Source organism: Egretta garzetta, unplaced genomic scaffold (assembly GCF_000687185.1).
Source record: "Egretta garzetta isolate BGI_Z169 unplaced genomic scaffold, ASM68718v1 scaffold64, whole genome shotgun sequence".
NCBI classification, from domain to species: domain Eukaryota; kingdom Metazoa; phylum Chordata; class Aves; order Pelecaniformes; family Ardeidae; genus Egretta; species Egretta garzetta.
In genome coordinates, this window is record NW_009259596.1 from 4,576,592 (window position 1) to 4,590,284 (window position 13,693).

Sequence of the window (13,693 nt, forward strand, 5' to 3'; positions counted from 1 at the left end):
ATGTTTTAGTTGTTGCCCAGTAGTGCTCAGACTACTCAAGGACTTTTTGAGCTTCTCCTGCTTGGCCAGGTGCATAACAAGCTGGGAGTACAGCACAGCTAGGACAGCTAACCCAACCTGTTCAAAGAGTTATTCCATACCATAGAACATCATGCTCGGGGGGGTTAGTTGGTCGGTTGGTCGCGGGGAGAGTGATCACGGCTCGGGGACTGATCACGGCTCGGGGAGTGGTCGCGGCTCGGGACGGGCTGGGCATCGGTCGGTGGGTGGTGAGCAATTGCATTGTGCCTCATTCGTTTTGTATATTCTGTATATTCTGTTATCATTCTCATTATTACTATTATTATTATTTTCTCTTATTAAACTGTCTTTATCTCAGCCCTCGGCTCTAACCTTTTATTTCCTTCCCGATTCTCTCCCCCATCCCACTGAGGGAGGGGGGGAGTGAGCGAGCGGCTGCGTGGTGCTGAGTTGCCAGACGGGTTAAACCACGACAAAGTTCCAGATGAAAAGTTGAAGGTTGGAGTATGAGAGAATAGTTTCATGTGAAGACAGTTGTTGAAGTGTTATGTTAATATTAAGTACTAACAGGATACACGTGTTCCTGAGCCTAATGAATATGTAAATGAAAATAAAACCTGAAGTTAATACATGAAGCACAAAAAATCTTGCTGCTGTTTTCTGTTTTTACAAAAATACAAACCCAAATTATATTTTAGCTGTCTCCAACTCCCAAGTGTCACAAGCCTTAGTATGGAAAATGTTGAAAAAGCTGTGACAGAATAGGTGGTACAACATGTGGCTTTTGATCTATTACATAAAACTTCCTTTTTTTTTCCACTCCCCGTCCCGTGTTTCTGGGAGGACATAAGGTGTGTGTAGAATAAATTTGAAAGCCCTATATAACAGCGTAGTCTGTTACTGCAAATATTTTGATTCCAGTAAATCTTCAGTACCTGAAGTTCTGAGGGGTAAGTTTGGCCGTAATCAATGGTATTTTATTGGTAAGAATAAAAATCTCTCCCTTGGCATCCTATTCCTCATTTTAAGTTGGTAGGTGATCAGCAGTTACCGGGAAGATGTGGCAATGATGTATCAAGTATGGCAATAAAGATAAGCCATAACATTTTATACTCTTCATTTGTGAATGAAAATATAATTTTCCTTTTTTGCTAGTTCTGGAGAATGATGAAACTATCCCGAAATATTTTAAAATGTTTAATTATGGAGCGCATTACAAAAACATCACTCTTGGTATATTAATGCACAGGTGCTCCTAGTAAAACTGTCTGCCCTGTCAAAATGTACGAAGCCTGATACACATGGAAGCTACTGGCTGTTCATGCAAAGCTACATATTCAAGTATCTGTGGATGATGATGATTTATCTTGAGTAGGCTTTACTTACCCAAACCCCTGCTTCTTGTTAGAAGCACGAACTTCCTGATAAACTATGACCTGACTGTCATTCCCATCGCTGTTGGCCCTGTCTTTTGGCACCATCTTTTGAAGGTCCATACAGGTGGGCCCTTACGGTAGCCAATTTTGTAGTTGACGAAAGGCTGTAACATTCATTTTTAATCTTGCTGCTGTACATGTTGCTATATCTAGAGATAAATATCTGAGAGTCTTAGAAATAAGCTGAATTGTGCATAATCCCTTAAAAAAATTGCACTGACCTTGTGTTTCTTACAGAGGGTTGTTCTGTAGTTGACACAGGAGGCTGAGGAAAACTCAATGGGGCTAAATATAATTGTAGCTCTTGTTGTATATTTTCAGTGTGACCTAGAGGAAGCGTTCCCTTGTATGAAAACTCATAAAAGAAAGATAATGATTCCTCCTTTCCTCAGAATATTATTGGAACACTCTCTTGAATAGTTGTTCCACCTGAGATACAAAAGCAACGAATACCATCTAAGATGGGTGCTGTTCTTTTAGCTCTAACAAGCTATGATAGTCATTCCATGGCCAAGGAATTTTTTGCATTGAACAGCACCTGTATCTTTTTAATTAATAATTAAAGGATTTATTATTTTTTGTATTGGTTTTACAGCTTTTAGTGTTGCTATAGGAGTATCTAACATGGGACAAAAAATAGTGAAGCTCCTTGCTATTCCTGTCCTGATTTTTCAAATGATAACAAGACACTTCAATGAGAAAAAAGATGCAAAAATAAGCCATTCTGCAGAATGCTCCAATTCTTTTATTTTCTGCATTTGTAAAGTCTGTATAAAATAGATAACTAGCTGTCTGATCAGGATGTTCTTTGTGCTTCCACTACAGATTCTGGATTTTGGATTGGCAAGGCATACAGACAGTGAGATGACCGGTTATGTGGTTACAAGGTGGTACAGAGCCCCAGAGGTTATACTTAATTGGATGCATTATACGCAAACAGGTCAGCATCTCTTCAGAAAAGTCTTAACAGAGCTGAAGCATTCACTGAATATGGCAACATATATGCAAGTCTTTGTTTCTGAAGTAAATGAGAAACTGGAGGTGGAAATGACAATATAATTACGCAAAACTTCCTTGTAGATAAATTGCAGATAATCATTTGGTGGTTGTGAGTTTGGGGGCTTTTTTGTATGTTTTCTGAGAGTAACAGAAAGTGGAAAAAAGCTATATAAATGTATACAGATGTGACAGTCTGGTCTACATTCTTGTGTTCTGCATTGACTGTCATCCTTGCGCAAAGGTGTGCTGATTGTAACTCAGACATGGGAAAATGTCAGAAGGAGGGAATTCAGGTAACGCTAGGATGACTATGGATGGTTTTGAAAGCATTGAAAATTTACTTCCCTCATGCATCTGCCTGTTACTGAGAAACTGATTCTGCATAGTATCAGATTATCTCCCGTTTGCTAAATGGAAAGGCTGGTAGTTTTATCTATGCCATTCATCGCTTGGCAAGGCACTCATGTATTTTGTAACAGGCTATAAAGGTAAATTTTACATGTCTTTAAAATATGTTTTAAATTAAATTTTATGTACATTTAAATGGACAAGTATTCAGCAATTTAATGTGACCGTTGGTCTCTTTCTCAGTTGACATCTGGTCTGTGGGCTGTATAATGGCTGAGATGATAACGGGGAGGCCTCTGTTCAAAGGAAATGATCGTATCCTTCAGTGAGTTTATGACACTAATGTAAGAAAATGATGAGAGGTTCTTATGTGATACAGTAGGTCTGTTCAAAAACTGATGAGCATAAATTGAAATGAATAGTAAAATGGCTTGCACCTTTCTCATTAGCTGGTTATTTGGTATCTGTACCACTGTTGCACATCTGCAAATTAAAACTTGTTTTACTGAATTTTATCAACAGAGAAAGAGAGATCATCTTTGAATCGCGTCTCAGATCATCAGGTAAAAGGTTCTGTGATAATAGAAAAGGCATATTTTGATTTTTTTTTTTTTTTTAGTAATAGATTCCACGGCTCCAGAACATGCACATAAGACTTTGCTGTAGTATATGGACTTACGTGCACATGCTAGCCTATTTCATGCTTTTTGAGACTTTTACTAAAAAATGTTATGTAAGTAACACCTAGCAAAATGTTTTAGATTTACAGAAAACAACTAGTCCTATCATTTCATTGCTGAGGAATTCAGAAAACAGTTAAGATTAAGCCATAATTCAACCTCAAGTGATGCTTCATTGGCAGTAGTAGTTGGAATAGTTAATAGAGGACAGTGTTAGTAGAAGGCAGCAAGAATTTTTTACTTTTTTTTTTTGTTTCCCAGCTTTGTATGTTTGACAGCTCAGCCTAATCATTTTGTACTGCTTTTCCCCTTGTGGAGTTCCAGTCAATAAATTGCTTATACTTGCAAATACTTGGTTGCAGAATCACAATTGTTTGATTTTAGTTATATTTGTATTTAAGTACTTACATGTAAGTTTAGGACTTCATTGCATGGAGCATATTATTTATGTAAGGAAAAACATAAAAAAGGAAGATTGCATTCATGAAAAACATTACTGGGACTGTGGAAAAGTGGAATACATCAGATTATTTCAGCTGTACAGATTTTAAGTATGCATTAGTTCTTCACAAGCAAATACTGAAATGCCTGCCAAAGAACAGCCATTGACTAACACAGCATTTCTCAGCTAACGCTAACCTTGAGCATTCTGGTACATAAATAAGGAGATGAATGAATCATAATTTTCAAGTTGCAATGTAAATGTAAGTGTAGAAAAGCTAGTATTTTAGTCATACTGGGGTTTGGAGTTTTCAGTACTATTGGCTGCAGTTCTACGTCCTGCATTACGAAAGAAATTACCCCAGCATAATAGTCCTCGCTGGCCTTTGAGTATATGAATCCATATTACCTGTTGTCAGGGAAACGCAGCCACGGGTCCAGCTGTAGGTAGGTGAATAAGAAAACAGCTAACTTAAGGGATTTTTGGTTTAGCAATATTAATAGGTTGTCCTGCAAACTTGGTGTGGGGGTTTATTTATTTATGTATTTAATCCGCATTACCCACCATTGCCTTTCTCTGCAGAGGTTGGTAGAAGCCTCGTGTGCCAAGCACTGATCTAGCTTCTAGCTTCTCATCTGCTGCTCTTACCAGAGTAGCAAACGAGTTGTAAAGCTGTTCTCTGCAGCATTAGCCTCCTGTGAACATGGCGTTTCTTCTCTGAAACAGCTAATACTGTTGCTGATGACTCTGTGCTGGTTTAGGGCACGGAAGACTAGGGAGTGTTCTGATGCCTTACCCCATGTCTCCAACATGTCAGCACCTGGAATTGAGCTAAACATGTGGGAAATGAGGAGGAGAGGGATTCTTTTTTTTTTTTCCTTGAAGTTTCTCAATATGGAGAAGAACTAACACAGACTAGTCTCCTCTGATTTTTGTTCCGTTTATCGTACCACCTGATGTTCCCTGTGACTTTTCCTGCTTCTATGTCACCTAAGTATTGGATAGATGAGGGCAATGCATGCAATACATGTGTTGATTGTTCAGATACTCCAATACTTTTGGGATGATTTTTGACCAAAAATGTAGGGGAGGCCTGATGATATTAGAGGAGTTTGCAGATGATTCAGTTATGTATTCCCAGATTATAGGATATTTTATTTCAGGTGCTTTGAATGTCTTTGCCATTTGCAAGAAAAATAGAGAAGCTTCATCTCATCTTCCATAAATCTTGTGTTCAGTCCTTGCATTATGATTTTTGCTTTATTCTCCAATAGCGAAGAAACTCAGAATTTTTGCAAGGTATTTAGTTTTATGGTGAAAGACTTTGTTCCTTATTTCTGGTATTCAGATCTGGATCAACTCACAGAAATAATGAAAATAACAGGTACACCAACTCAAGATTTTGTTCAAAAATTGCAGAGTCAAGATGTGAGTATTCTGCTTTGTCATTTGGTTTTACATGTCTTAATTTGACTTAAGCCATGCTCAGTTCTTAGACTGTCTGAGATAATATGTATTGACTACTGAAATGACTCCTGATGGTACATCTCTGCCTTGAAGTGCTTTGCACACCCAGAATAGCTACTGGAGATTAAGGGGACAGAGAAAATGATCAGGACACTTGAAAAATACTTCAAAGCTTCATGTGTGTACTATATAAGCAGTTGAGCTGATGTATTACTACCCTTATCAGAAACGTACTGCAAACATGAAGCTATTCAGAAAACCCAGTTGTTCTGCAGATGTCTCCTACTTTGTCTTTCCTATTCTTGTGTGGATGTCCTTCTACAATCCTTGAGCCTCTACTATAAAAAGCCTAACATTAATCATTAGATTAACTGTACCATGTAAGTACTAATGAGTTACTGTATAAGGTTCATTTCTAGACACTCCTGTAAACTCACTATGACATGATTTCAAATTATGCATATTTATTCTAATTAATATATTAAGTATTTAGGACTCCTAATTAAAGCTTTACATTATCATTTCTTAATCACAGTTTTAAGGCTTGATTTTTAAAAAAAGTTCCTTTCAACAAGAAGGTGAATATAATCAGGGTTTCTGACCCCAAAAAACTCCATTTGTGCAATGTGCTATCAAAGCATTGGTGAGTCACCTGTTATGCGTATAGTTAATGTTGTCACATTACAAAGGCGGCAATGGTCTAATTTAATATTCATGTTTCTTTTAAGGCAAAAAACTATATCAAAAGCCTCCCAAAAGTCCAGAAAAAAGATTTTGCATCCATCTTGAAGTATGCAAATCCCTTGGGTAAGACAGTTTGTGTGAATGTGTACAATTTGTCTTGTTCTTGTGTTTGCATTGAAGGCAGAAGCAGTGTCAGCCATGAGATAGGTTATGTGATGGTTCTTGTGCTTTTCTATCTCTTGCTTTCCATAATTCATAACTTTGATTTTAGTGGCTGAACTTTGCCAAGTTTAGACCCTGCCAGTAATCAGATGTTTCTTAGAAGAGTCAAAAAAGAAGTATTTTGTGTTTTAGGCTCCAATCCAGCATCTGCTTGATGGTTTTACTGGAGCAGCTTTCTCAAGAGCCCTGGGAAATTAAATATATGTGATAAATTTTTCTGTGCATTGTATATGAAATGTAATTCTGAAAGCAGCTCAATCTGATCTACAGTAGAAATGCAAGCAAATAGAAAGCTGACATTTTAGTCATGGAATGAACACATCCTGAGAAACATCTGTGCATTCCTGAGAAGCACTGGCTTGGATTTGATAGATATAAACAGGCAGAAGAGCATACCAAGTGTGCATAACTGTGACATGACTCAAGGCAGCCAGAGTTCTCAGATGGCTCTGCCTAAACCTTACCCATTCCCCAATGACTTGAACAGTCACAAAGCTGGTTTTATTAGAGTATCAGTTAGGATAATTGAATCTTCTCAATTTAAGAGTTAAAATTGTATGTTCAGATACAGTAGAAATAAAGGTGATTAATCAAGTGGCTCGTACCTGGACTGCATGGTTAGCTCACTGACCTTCTGAGCTACAGCAAACTCTACACATTTCCGTTTAGTTTTTAGGATGTTTCTTCCTATCGTTTCTGTGTCCATCTGGCTGCTCCTTATCTAGAGAACAACTAACTGCTCGTGGCCTGGGAGAAAAGGCTGGAGAGAATCCATGATGTGGCAAGCCGGGGTTGAGCATCCTGTCCCACGCTGCTGCCTCTTCTTCCTTTCAGCTGCTCCACCCAATGCTGGAACATTCTTTCAGGATAGAAAAACGGGGAATAAACAAATCATTCATCATATCTGCTTACACTAGGCCATTTTGACAGTCTAACAGTGAGCCTGATCCAAAATCCACTGGAGAGGAACATAGAAGATTTTCATTGTTTTGGCTGAGGTCAAAAACACATAGCATATAAAGTCAGCGCTGAGATTCTGAGCATAGACAAATGGCTTGTCTTAGCAAACTTCAGAGAGTTCTTGGGCTTGGATTTGGTCACACGCGGAGCAATTCTCATTAGCTCTACACCCACCTGCTCATTCTGCTGCTGTCAGGTCCTGATGTACCTCAGAACCACAACCCAGTGGCGGCAGTGATGAAAGGCACCTGGGAAAGCCCCAGGCACAGTGGTCCTGGACCAGAGAATTCATTAGCTGAGGTGATGTGGATGTTACTGCCTACAGAAGCAAGGGAGCATCTCTGTGTTGCATCAGGCTTTGTACACATCGCAGCTTCCTCACAACACTATTTTGTCATGCAGATAGGTCCCACTGGCTATATAATGAACACCCAATGATTCTCCTTTATAACTCTCTGTATTTATTTGAAATACCTCCAGGGCAACATTACTGTGTACAAGCTGGAATCAGTGGCATGATTTGAATGCACTGCTTGTTTTCTGTTCAATAGCTGTAAACCTTTTGGAGAAGATGCTGGTGCTGGATGCAGAGAAGCGCATCACAGCAGCTGAGGCTTTGATGCATCCTTACTTTGAACCAATTCACGATCCTGAGGAAGAAACTGAAGCTGAGAAATATGATGACACATTTGATAACATGGATCTTCCGCTAGATGAGTGGAAGCGTGAGTTTAGTTTTGTGATGTTTTTAAAAATTACCTGATGGAAAGGCCATCCAGAAATAGGAATATTCCCCTTTACAAAATACTTTGCTTTTGATGGAACAGAGTAAGTAGACAGCATTAAGATAGAGAAACACTGCTGATAAGCCAGCGTTCCTCTTATCAAGTCCTCCTGCGACAATCCCCAAAGGTTTCTTCTCTGCCCTTCTAACAGATGCTCTTCCTCCTCCTCTTCCTCCTCCTCTTCCTCCTCCTCTTCCTCCTCCTCTTCCTCCTCCTCTTCCTCCTCCTCTTCCTCCTCCTCTTCCTCCTCCTCTTCCTCCTCCTCTTCCTCCTCCTCTTCCTCCTCCTCTTCCTCCTCCTCTTCCTCCTCCTCTTCCTCCTCCTCTTCCTCCTCCTCTTCCTCCTCCTCTTCCTCCTCCTCTTCCTCCTCCTCTTCCTCCTCCTCTTCCTCCTCCATGTGTCTGTCCTCCCATCTTCAGCAGTGTAGGAAAGAAACCTTTTCTGTAACGTGTTCCTTCCAGTGGATGAGACAGGCAAACAGATTCCTCAACTGTTGGCTCCATAGGACTGCAATGGTTGCTGGCCTTAATTTTAAGTTAGGTTCTTTCAGGAAGAGAAAATATATCTGTCTCAGTAGGGATTTAAGCCTGAGTCTAGTTTTCAGCTAACGTCAGAGGTTTGTATTTTGGCTTTTAAGTGAGGACTGGACTTTTAAAGCTGATGTGCTCAGTAGCTCTTTCTGAGGGTATTGCCCCCTATACTGTAAAGTCAATGCTCACATCCCTTTTAAAGCACCTGTAACATTTCAGTATTGGGCTACTTCTTCAAATCTGAAATGGTGAAAAAGCAGTCCTTGATTCCCTTACTTTTTGTACTCTTTCTTCTTTGCCTGAAGAGGTCTCTCTCTTCCTGACCTAGATCGGAGCCTAACCATGCTGGGGGCTACAGCTTGCTCATGTCTGTGCAGCTGTCTTTCTGATTAGACCAGCAACACTATGTTTATTCTGTTGTTTTCCAGGCATTACATATAAAGAGATACTGAACTTCAAGCCACCGCAGACATTGGAGTCAAAGGAGACAGCAGTGTAATTGCATGATGCGGTCTTTTCAGAACTCAGAAGAAAGCAGGAAAGTTGTAAATGTTTGTGATATTTCAGGTGTATAAAACTTTTATAAATAAACTGGATGTAATCTGCTTCATCTGCACTGTAAGAAAGAGCAATGTCTTTTACTCTGCATGTAGAAGTTGATGCCTTTGGAAGTAGCATTTCAAAACTGTCCAGAAACTTATTCTTGCCTACAACTTCTTCCTTCTGCACAAAAGGATTCAGACTGTGATAACCTGGTGCCATCCTCAAAAGAGCAGGTAGGACTAATTCTTCAACTCAGAGATCAGAAGAGTACAAGTTACCACCCTAAGCAAGTTGAGACACAGAACATGTCAGAGAAGTGCCATGACTGCTCTCCAAGGCCACTGAAGGAAGTATTCGTGTGACTTCCTCTGGAATATTTCACCTCGGTAAGATGCCTGGGGAGGCTGGTCTGCTTCTGCTACTTCAGCTAGCGCGGCGGGTAGCAGAGATGCAGCCCAAATTAATGCCTGTATCCCTTGTCCTATGTGGGTGGAAGAGAACCTGAGCTCCAGCCATTTTTGACAGATCTGGGCTAGAGGCAAGAAGCAGAGAAGTGTTGATGTCCTGGATTTTTTCAACGTAACCAGCACATCAGGACAAGATTTGACAAATGCACTGGATGAACAAACAGTCACTGTCCAGGGGTACAATATTTTCCTCTGAATACAGTGCAGGCTTTTTGTGTAATAGACTAGGGATCGAGGATTTCCAGGGAGAAATTCTTAAGACTTTCTAAAATTTTGTAATCTCTCTAGCATCTTAGTATTTAAATGATCACTAAAAAGGTACCTCTCAGAGGACGTACTGGTTATAGAATCAGCAGTGCTGCTTTTAGAAATAGAGCTGCACATGGGTCACGTTATAGAAAACAAAATGAGGATAAAAATGCTATGCTGCAGCTGTTCATTGGGAATACCTGCGGCAAGCTATTTTGTTCACAGTGTATAGAGGTGTTGCCTGGTGCAGAATAACAACCATTCCTTTTTTTAGCCCTTTGAACTCATCTTACTTGGGGAGGGGGGGAAACCTTCAGACCTTCTGTTGGGAGGTGCCTTACCAGAGGGAGCCAGCTTCCTGATGGGATATCGGACACTTCATGAGTTCCTCTTATTGACTGGATTCATTTATTGTATTGTCCTTTGGCGAAGAATTTCTCTGTGAGATTGCTTGTCCTTGTTAAAGGTAATCTCTTTACAGTTGACTATTTGAATGTGGATTATTCCCAATGCAATATGCTGTTGTGTGTTGCTACGAAGTGAAAACAGTTGTGAAGAAAGACATTTGATCTTACCCGCTAATAACTGAAAAAGAAGTAAGAAATTACTTGGGGTTTTTTGCTTTAATAACCATTTTAAGCCAGAAGTTTAGTCAAGGCACAGTTGTGTTGTTTCTTTCAATGAATGTTTAACACCTGTAAATATTAGCATCTGTTTAGAAATTGTGATAAGCATTGATTAGCTGAGATGGGCACCTAGAGAGACTAAATGGTAAAAGAAACCTTGAATTATTGATGTATGTGACAAGTCATTAAGAACTATAGTTTCAGGAATGCATGCAAAAAAAAAGAAGAGAATGTAATTTGAAACAAAACGTTTTTCCACACTACAGGTCACTGAGGAAGGCACGCTTCTTAAGAGTCATACCCCATTGTGCACTATTGACTTTTGGACTACACTGTTACGTTAAATAGGAACTGGAACCGTGTTTTTTACTGAACATCAGAGAACTGATGTTTTCTCTTTTAGGATCATGCCCTGTGGTCCTCTTAAAATTCATTGGAGAAGAGTGCCTATTGGAATTGGTGGGTTTGATAGACACAGTCACGGGCAATGGAAGAATGTCATAAGCTTCTTTGAAAATGCTCCCTCTGTATTTTAAATGGAATTTCAGCATCCTAAATTCTGGCAAATGTCTAAAGTCTTGTGATAATGTAAATGTCTCAAATGTTAGACTTGAGGGAGCATGTTTTTTCACTGAAAAAACAGTTTGCATTTTCTTTGTAAATGCCAACACTTCAATGGGCATTTTCACTTCTCCCCACTTCAGCTTTAGGGAAGTCAAGCCCTAAAAACCTCCACTGGCTGAGGTGCATGTTTCCCTCTCCTAATCTTGACACAGTATTTGGAGAAGCAGCTTGCCTGCATGAGAAAGACATAAGAAGATAATGATCGTTTTTTCTGGATATTGGGGGAATACAGAACTCTTAAAATAACTGAAGACCTTGATGCACGTGCCAGCAAAGACAGAAGTACTGCTGTGCTGTCTAGTCAGCAAACAGTCCTTAAGGTAAAATAGCAAACAGTCCGTAAGGTAAAATAACAATCACGGGAAGTTTGTCACATCTTGGCAAGTTGTTTCTGCTAAGAGGTTGAAATCTGCAGAAATGGCTCCAAACAGCAATAGAGATTATTAGTATAAATAGCTCATTAAAAGAAATACAAGGTGAAAGCAGAAATACTTTGCATGGGAGGCAGCTGCTGCTTCAAAGGGAGAGACAACATTTCCTAAGTTTTTATTTGCTATTTCTACTGGTGCTAAGCAACTCAGGAATAAGAACCCAGTTTCTGTTTGCCTTAAAGAGAAATGTAAATACGTTTTGCATGTACTTGAAATGTATTGTGAAAAATAAAGGTCGGGGGGTTGTTTTTTGCACAGTAATGGTCTTATTTTCCTCATGTGTATTCCCAAATGTATAATCACTACTGAAAATAGTATTTTTGGTATAAGGGAACTGTATGAAACCTAATATTGTAGATACATTTCATGTAATATGAGCTGCTGGTGCAGTTTATTTTGGAAGTCAGTCAGACCATAGATCCTAACCTGTCTCCCATTTTCCTAACTTTAAGTCAGCCACGGAGCTGACCTGATTGTCCTACTGCCACCTAATTATTTCTTATAGCATCTTGGTATTTTACCAGACATCTCTGCTTTGTTCTGAAGGACAGGATTTCAATCCTTAAATGCAGTTGCATTCTTCAGCCTGATTTTAAAAGCCAAAGTCAGACTGACAGTCACCAGGCGTATACATCTTTGAGTTGGACAGGGAAGTCTGAGTTAACAGAGTTCTAGTAGGATACATGGGACTTTGCCCCAGAAACCCACGTGCCCCCTGACTGTTCTAGAGCAAGATTGTCCTCTTAAGTGTTAGTCTTCATTGCATTGAAGACTCAGCTTTCATGTTGAATTTTGATAATGTGGTGGTGTGGGCCAGATGTGGCTCACGATTTCACTTCTTGATTATTTTCTGGGGTTTTTTTACAGGATAACACTGAGGTGAGTGCTAATACGTGTCCTGCAAAATGTGTTCAGAAGATCCACTTTGTTCTTGATTCGGAACTACCAGGCATCTGAGCTGGGTGGGATTCTTTGAGCTTCCTGTGTGCTGATCTGCTGTTCAGATACAAATATCGGGTGCTGCTGGTCTGCTTCTGCTCTGGTTGTCAGAGAATGAGGCATCGTTAGATGCGGTCAGTCACTGCATCTTGGTGTGAAATACGCCTGTCGGACTTTAGACGGGCCCTGCAGGTACCAGGGAAAGAACAGGGGCTCATAACCTGCTGTCTCTACTGATCAGTTCTCCCTCTCCTGAACACAGCGTAGGGCAACTGGTTGTGTAAGTCAAACAATACCAGAAGCAGTTTCATGGGCTACAGCACTTAAAATCTCCTCCTAAGTATTTTTAAGAATTCAGAAGCATGAGCTGGAGAAAGATCAAGGGAGGAGGACTTCCATCATACAGACGCTCTTTGAAACTTTGTGGAATACCATTTAATGAGCAGCTCTTGTGCACAGATTATTTGCAGCCCTCTGGGATAGTAACATAATGATCTAAAACCAGCATTGCCACCTAGCAACCACATGCAGCTCTCGGGCATGGGAATGGTGCATGCTTCATAGCTACCAGGAACAGCATCCCTCTGCCAGGAGGTAAGTGGCGAAAAGGAAAGTAATTTAAGGATTCATTATTTTTGTCTGCTGCTCTCCTGCTCTGCAAGAAGAGCTCCTTTATGCTTTACCTCGTTACATTTCCATGCTGGAGTTTTCAAGTTCACTCCGAGGTCTGCTTCATCAGTAAGTGATGAGGTGCATTCCCCAGCTAAGTTGGAGTGATGAAGGCATTGCAACTCTTACGCCTTTCATTGAAGTACCTTGAATGTGCTGTTATCTTTGAGAGGCAATATGAGGCAACCGGTGAGGCAACCAAATGAAATGTAGTGGAAGAAATTGCTTGGGTCCCATTTGCAAATGCTCCCGGTTTTACCATGCAGTGTCATAGAATAGAATAGAATTGTTTAGGTTGGAAAAGATCTTTAAGACCATCAGGTCCAACCGTTAACCTAACCCTGCCATCCCCCCACTAAACCATGTCCCTAAGCACCTCGTCTACCCATCTTTTAAATACCTCCAGGGATGGGGACACAACCACTTCCCTGGGCAGCCCGTTCCAGTGCTTGACAACCCTTTCGGTGAAAAAATTTTTCCTAATGTCTAACCTAGGGGTGTCCTGGGGACATGTGCTGGAGGCAGCAGGAAATGTCTCTTGCTGTGTTTGCATGGTGCCGGCAGCAGCAAG

General features: G+C 40.2%; 1 protein-coding gene across 3 annotated transcripts in view; it reads left to right on the forward strand.

The window, feature by feature from the left end:
- The window catches only part of MAPK12 (mitogen-activated protein kinase 12), a 45,741-nt gene extending 33,991 nt beyond the window's left edge, over positions 1-11,750 (forward strand). The window contains exons 6-12 of one of the 3 annotated variants that reach the window (XR_004841912.1): positions 2,283-2,397; positions 3,048-3,119; positions 5,275-5,354; positions 6,122-6,200; positions 7,811-7,984; positions 9,003-9,503; positions 10,726-11,750. Coding sequence is in view for 1 of the 3 variants with exons in the window: in XM_035893693.1 (XP_035749586.1) it covers positions 2,283-2,397; positions 3,048-3,119; positions 5,275-5,354; positions 6,122-6,200; positions 7,811-7,984; positions 9,003-9,073 (591 nt within the window). In the remaining 2 variants the exon portion in view is untranslated. Of the gene's footprint in view, positions 1-2,282; positions 2,398-3,047; positions 3,120-5,274; positions 5,355-6,121; positions 6,201-7,810; positions 7,985-9,002 lie in introns of all 3 variants that reach the window. The other 2 variants (XR_004841913.1, XM_035893693.1) reach the window with 2 other exon arrangements.
- Positions 11,751-13,693: the final 1,943 nt, after the last annotated feature.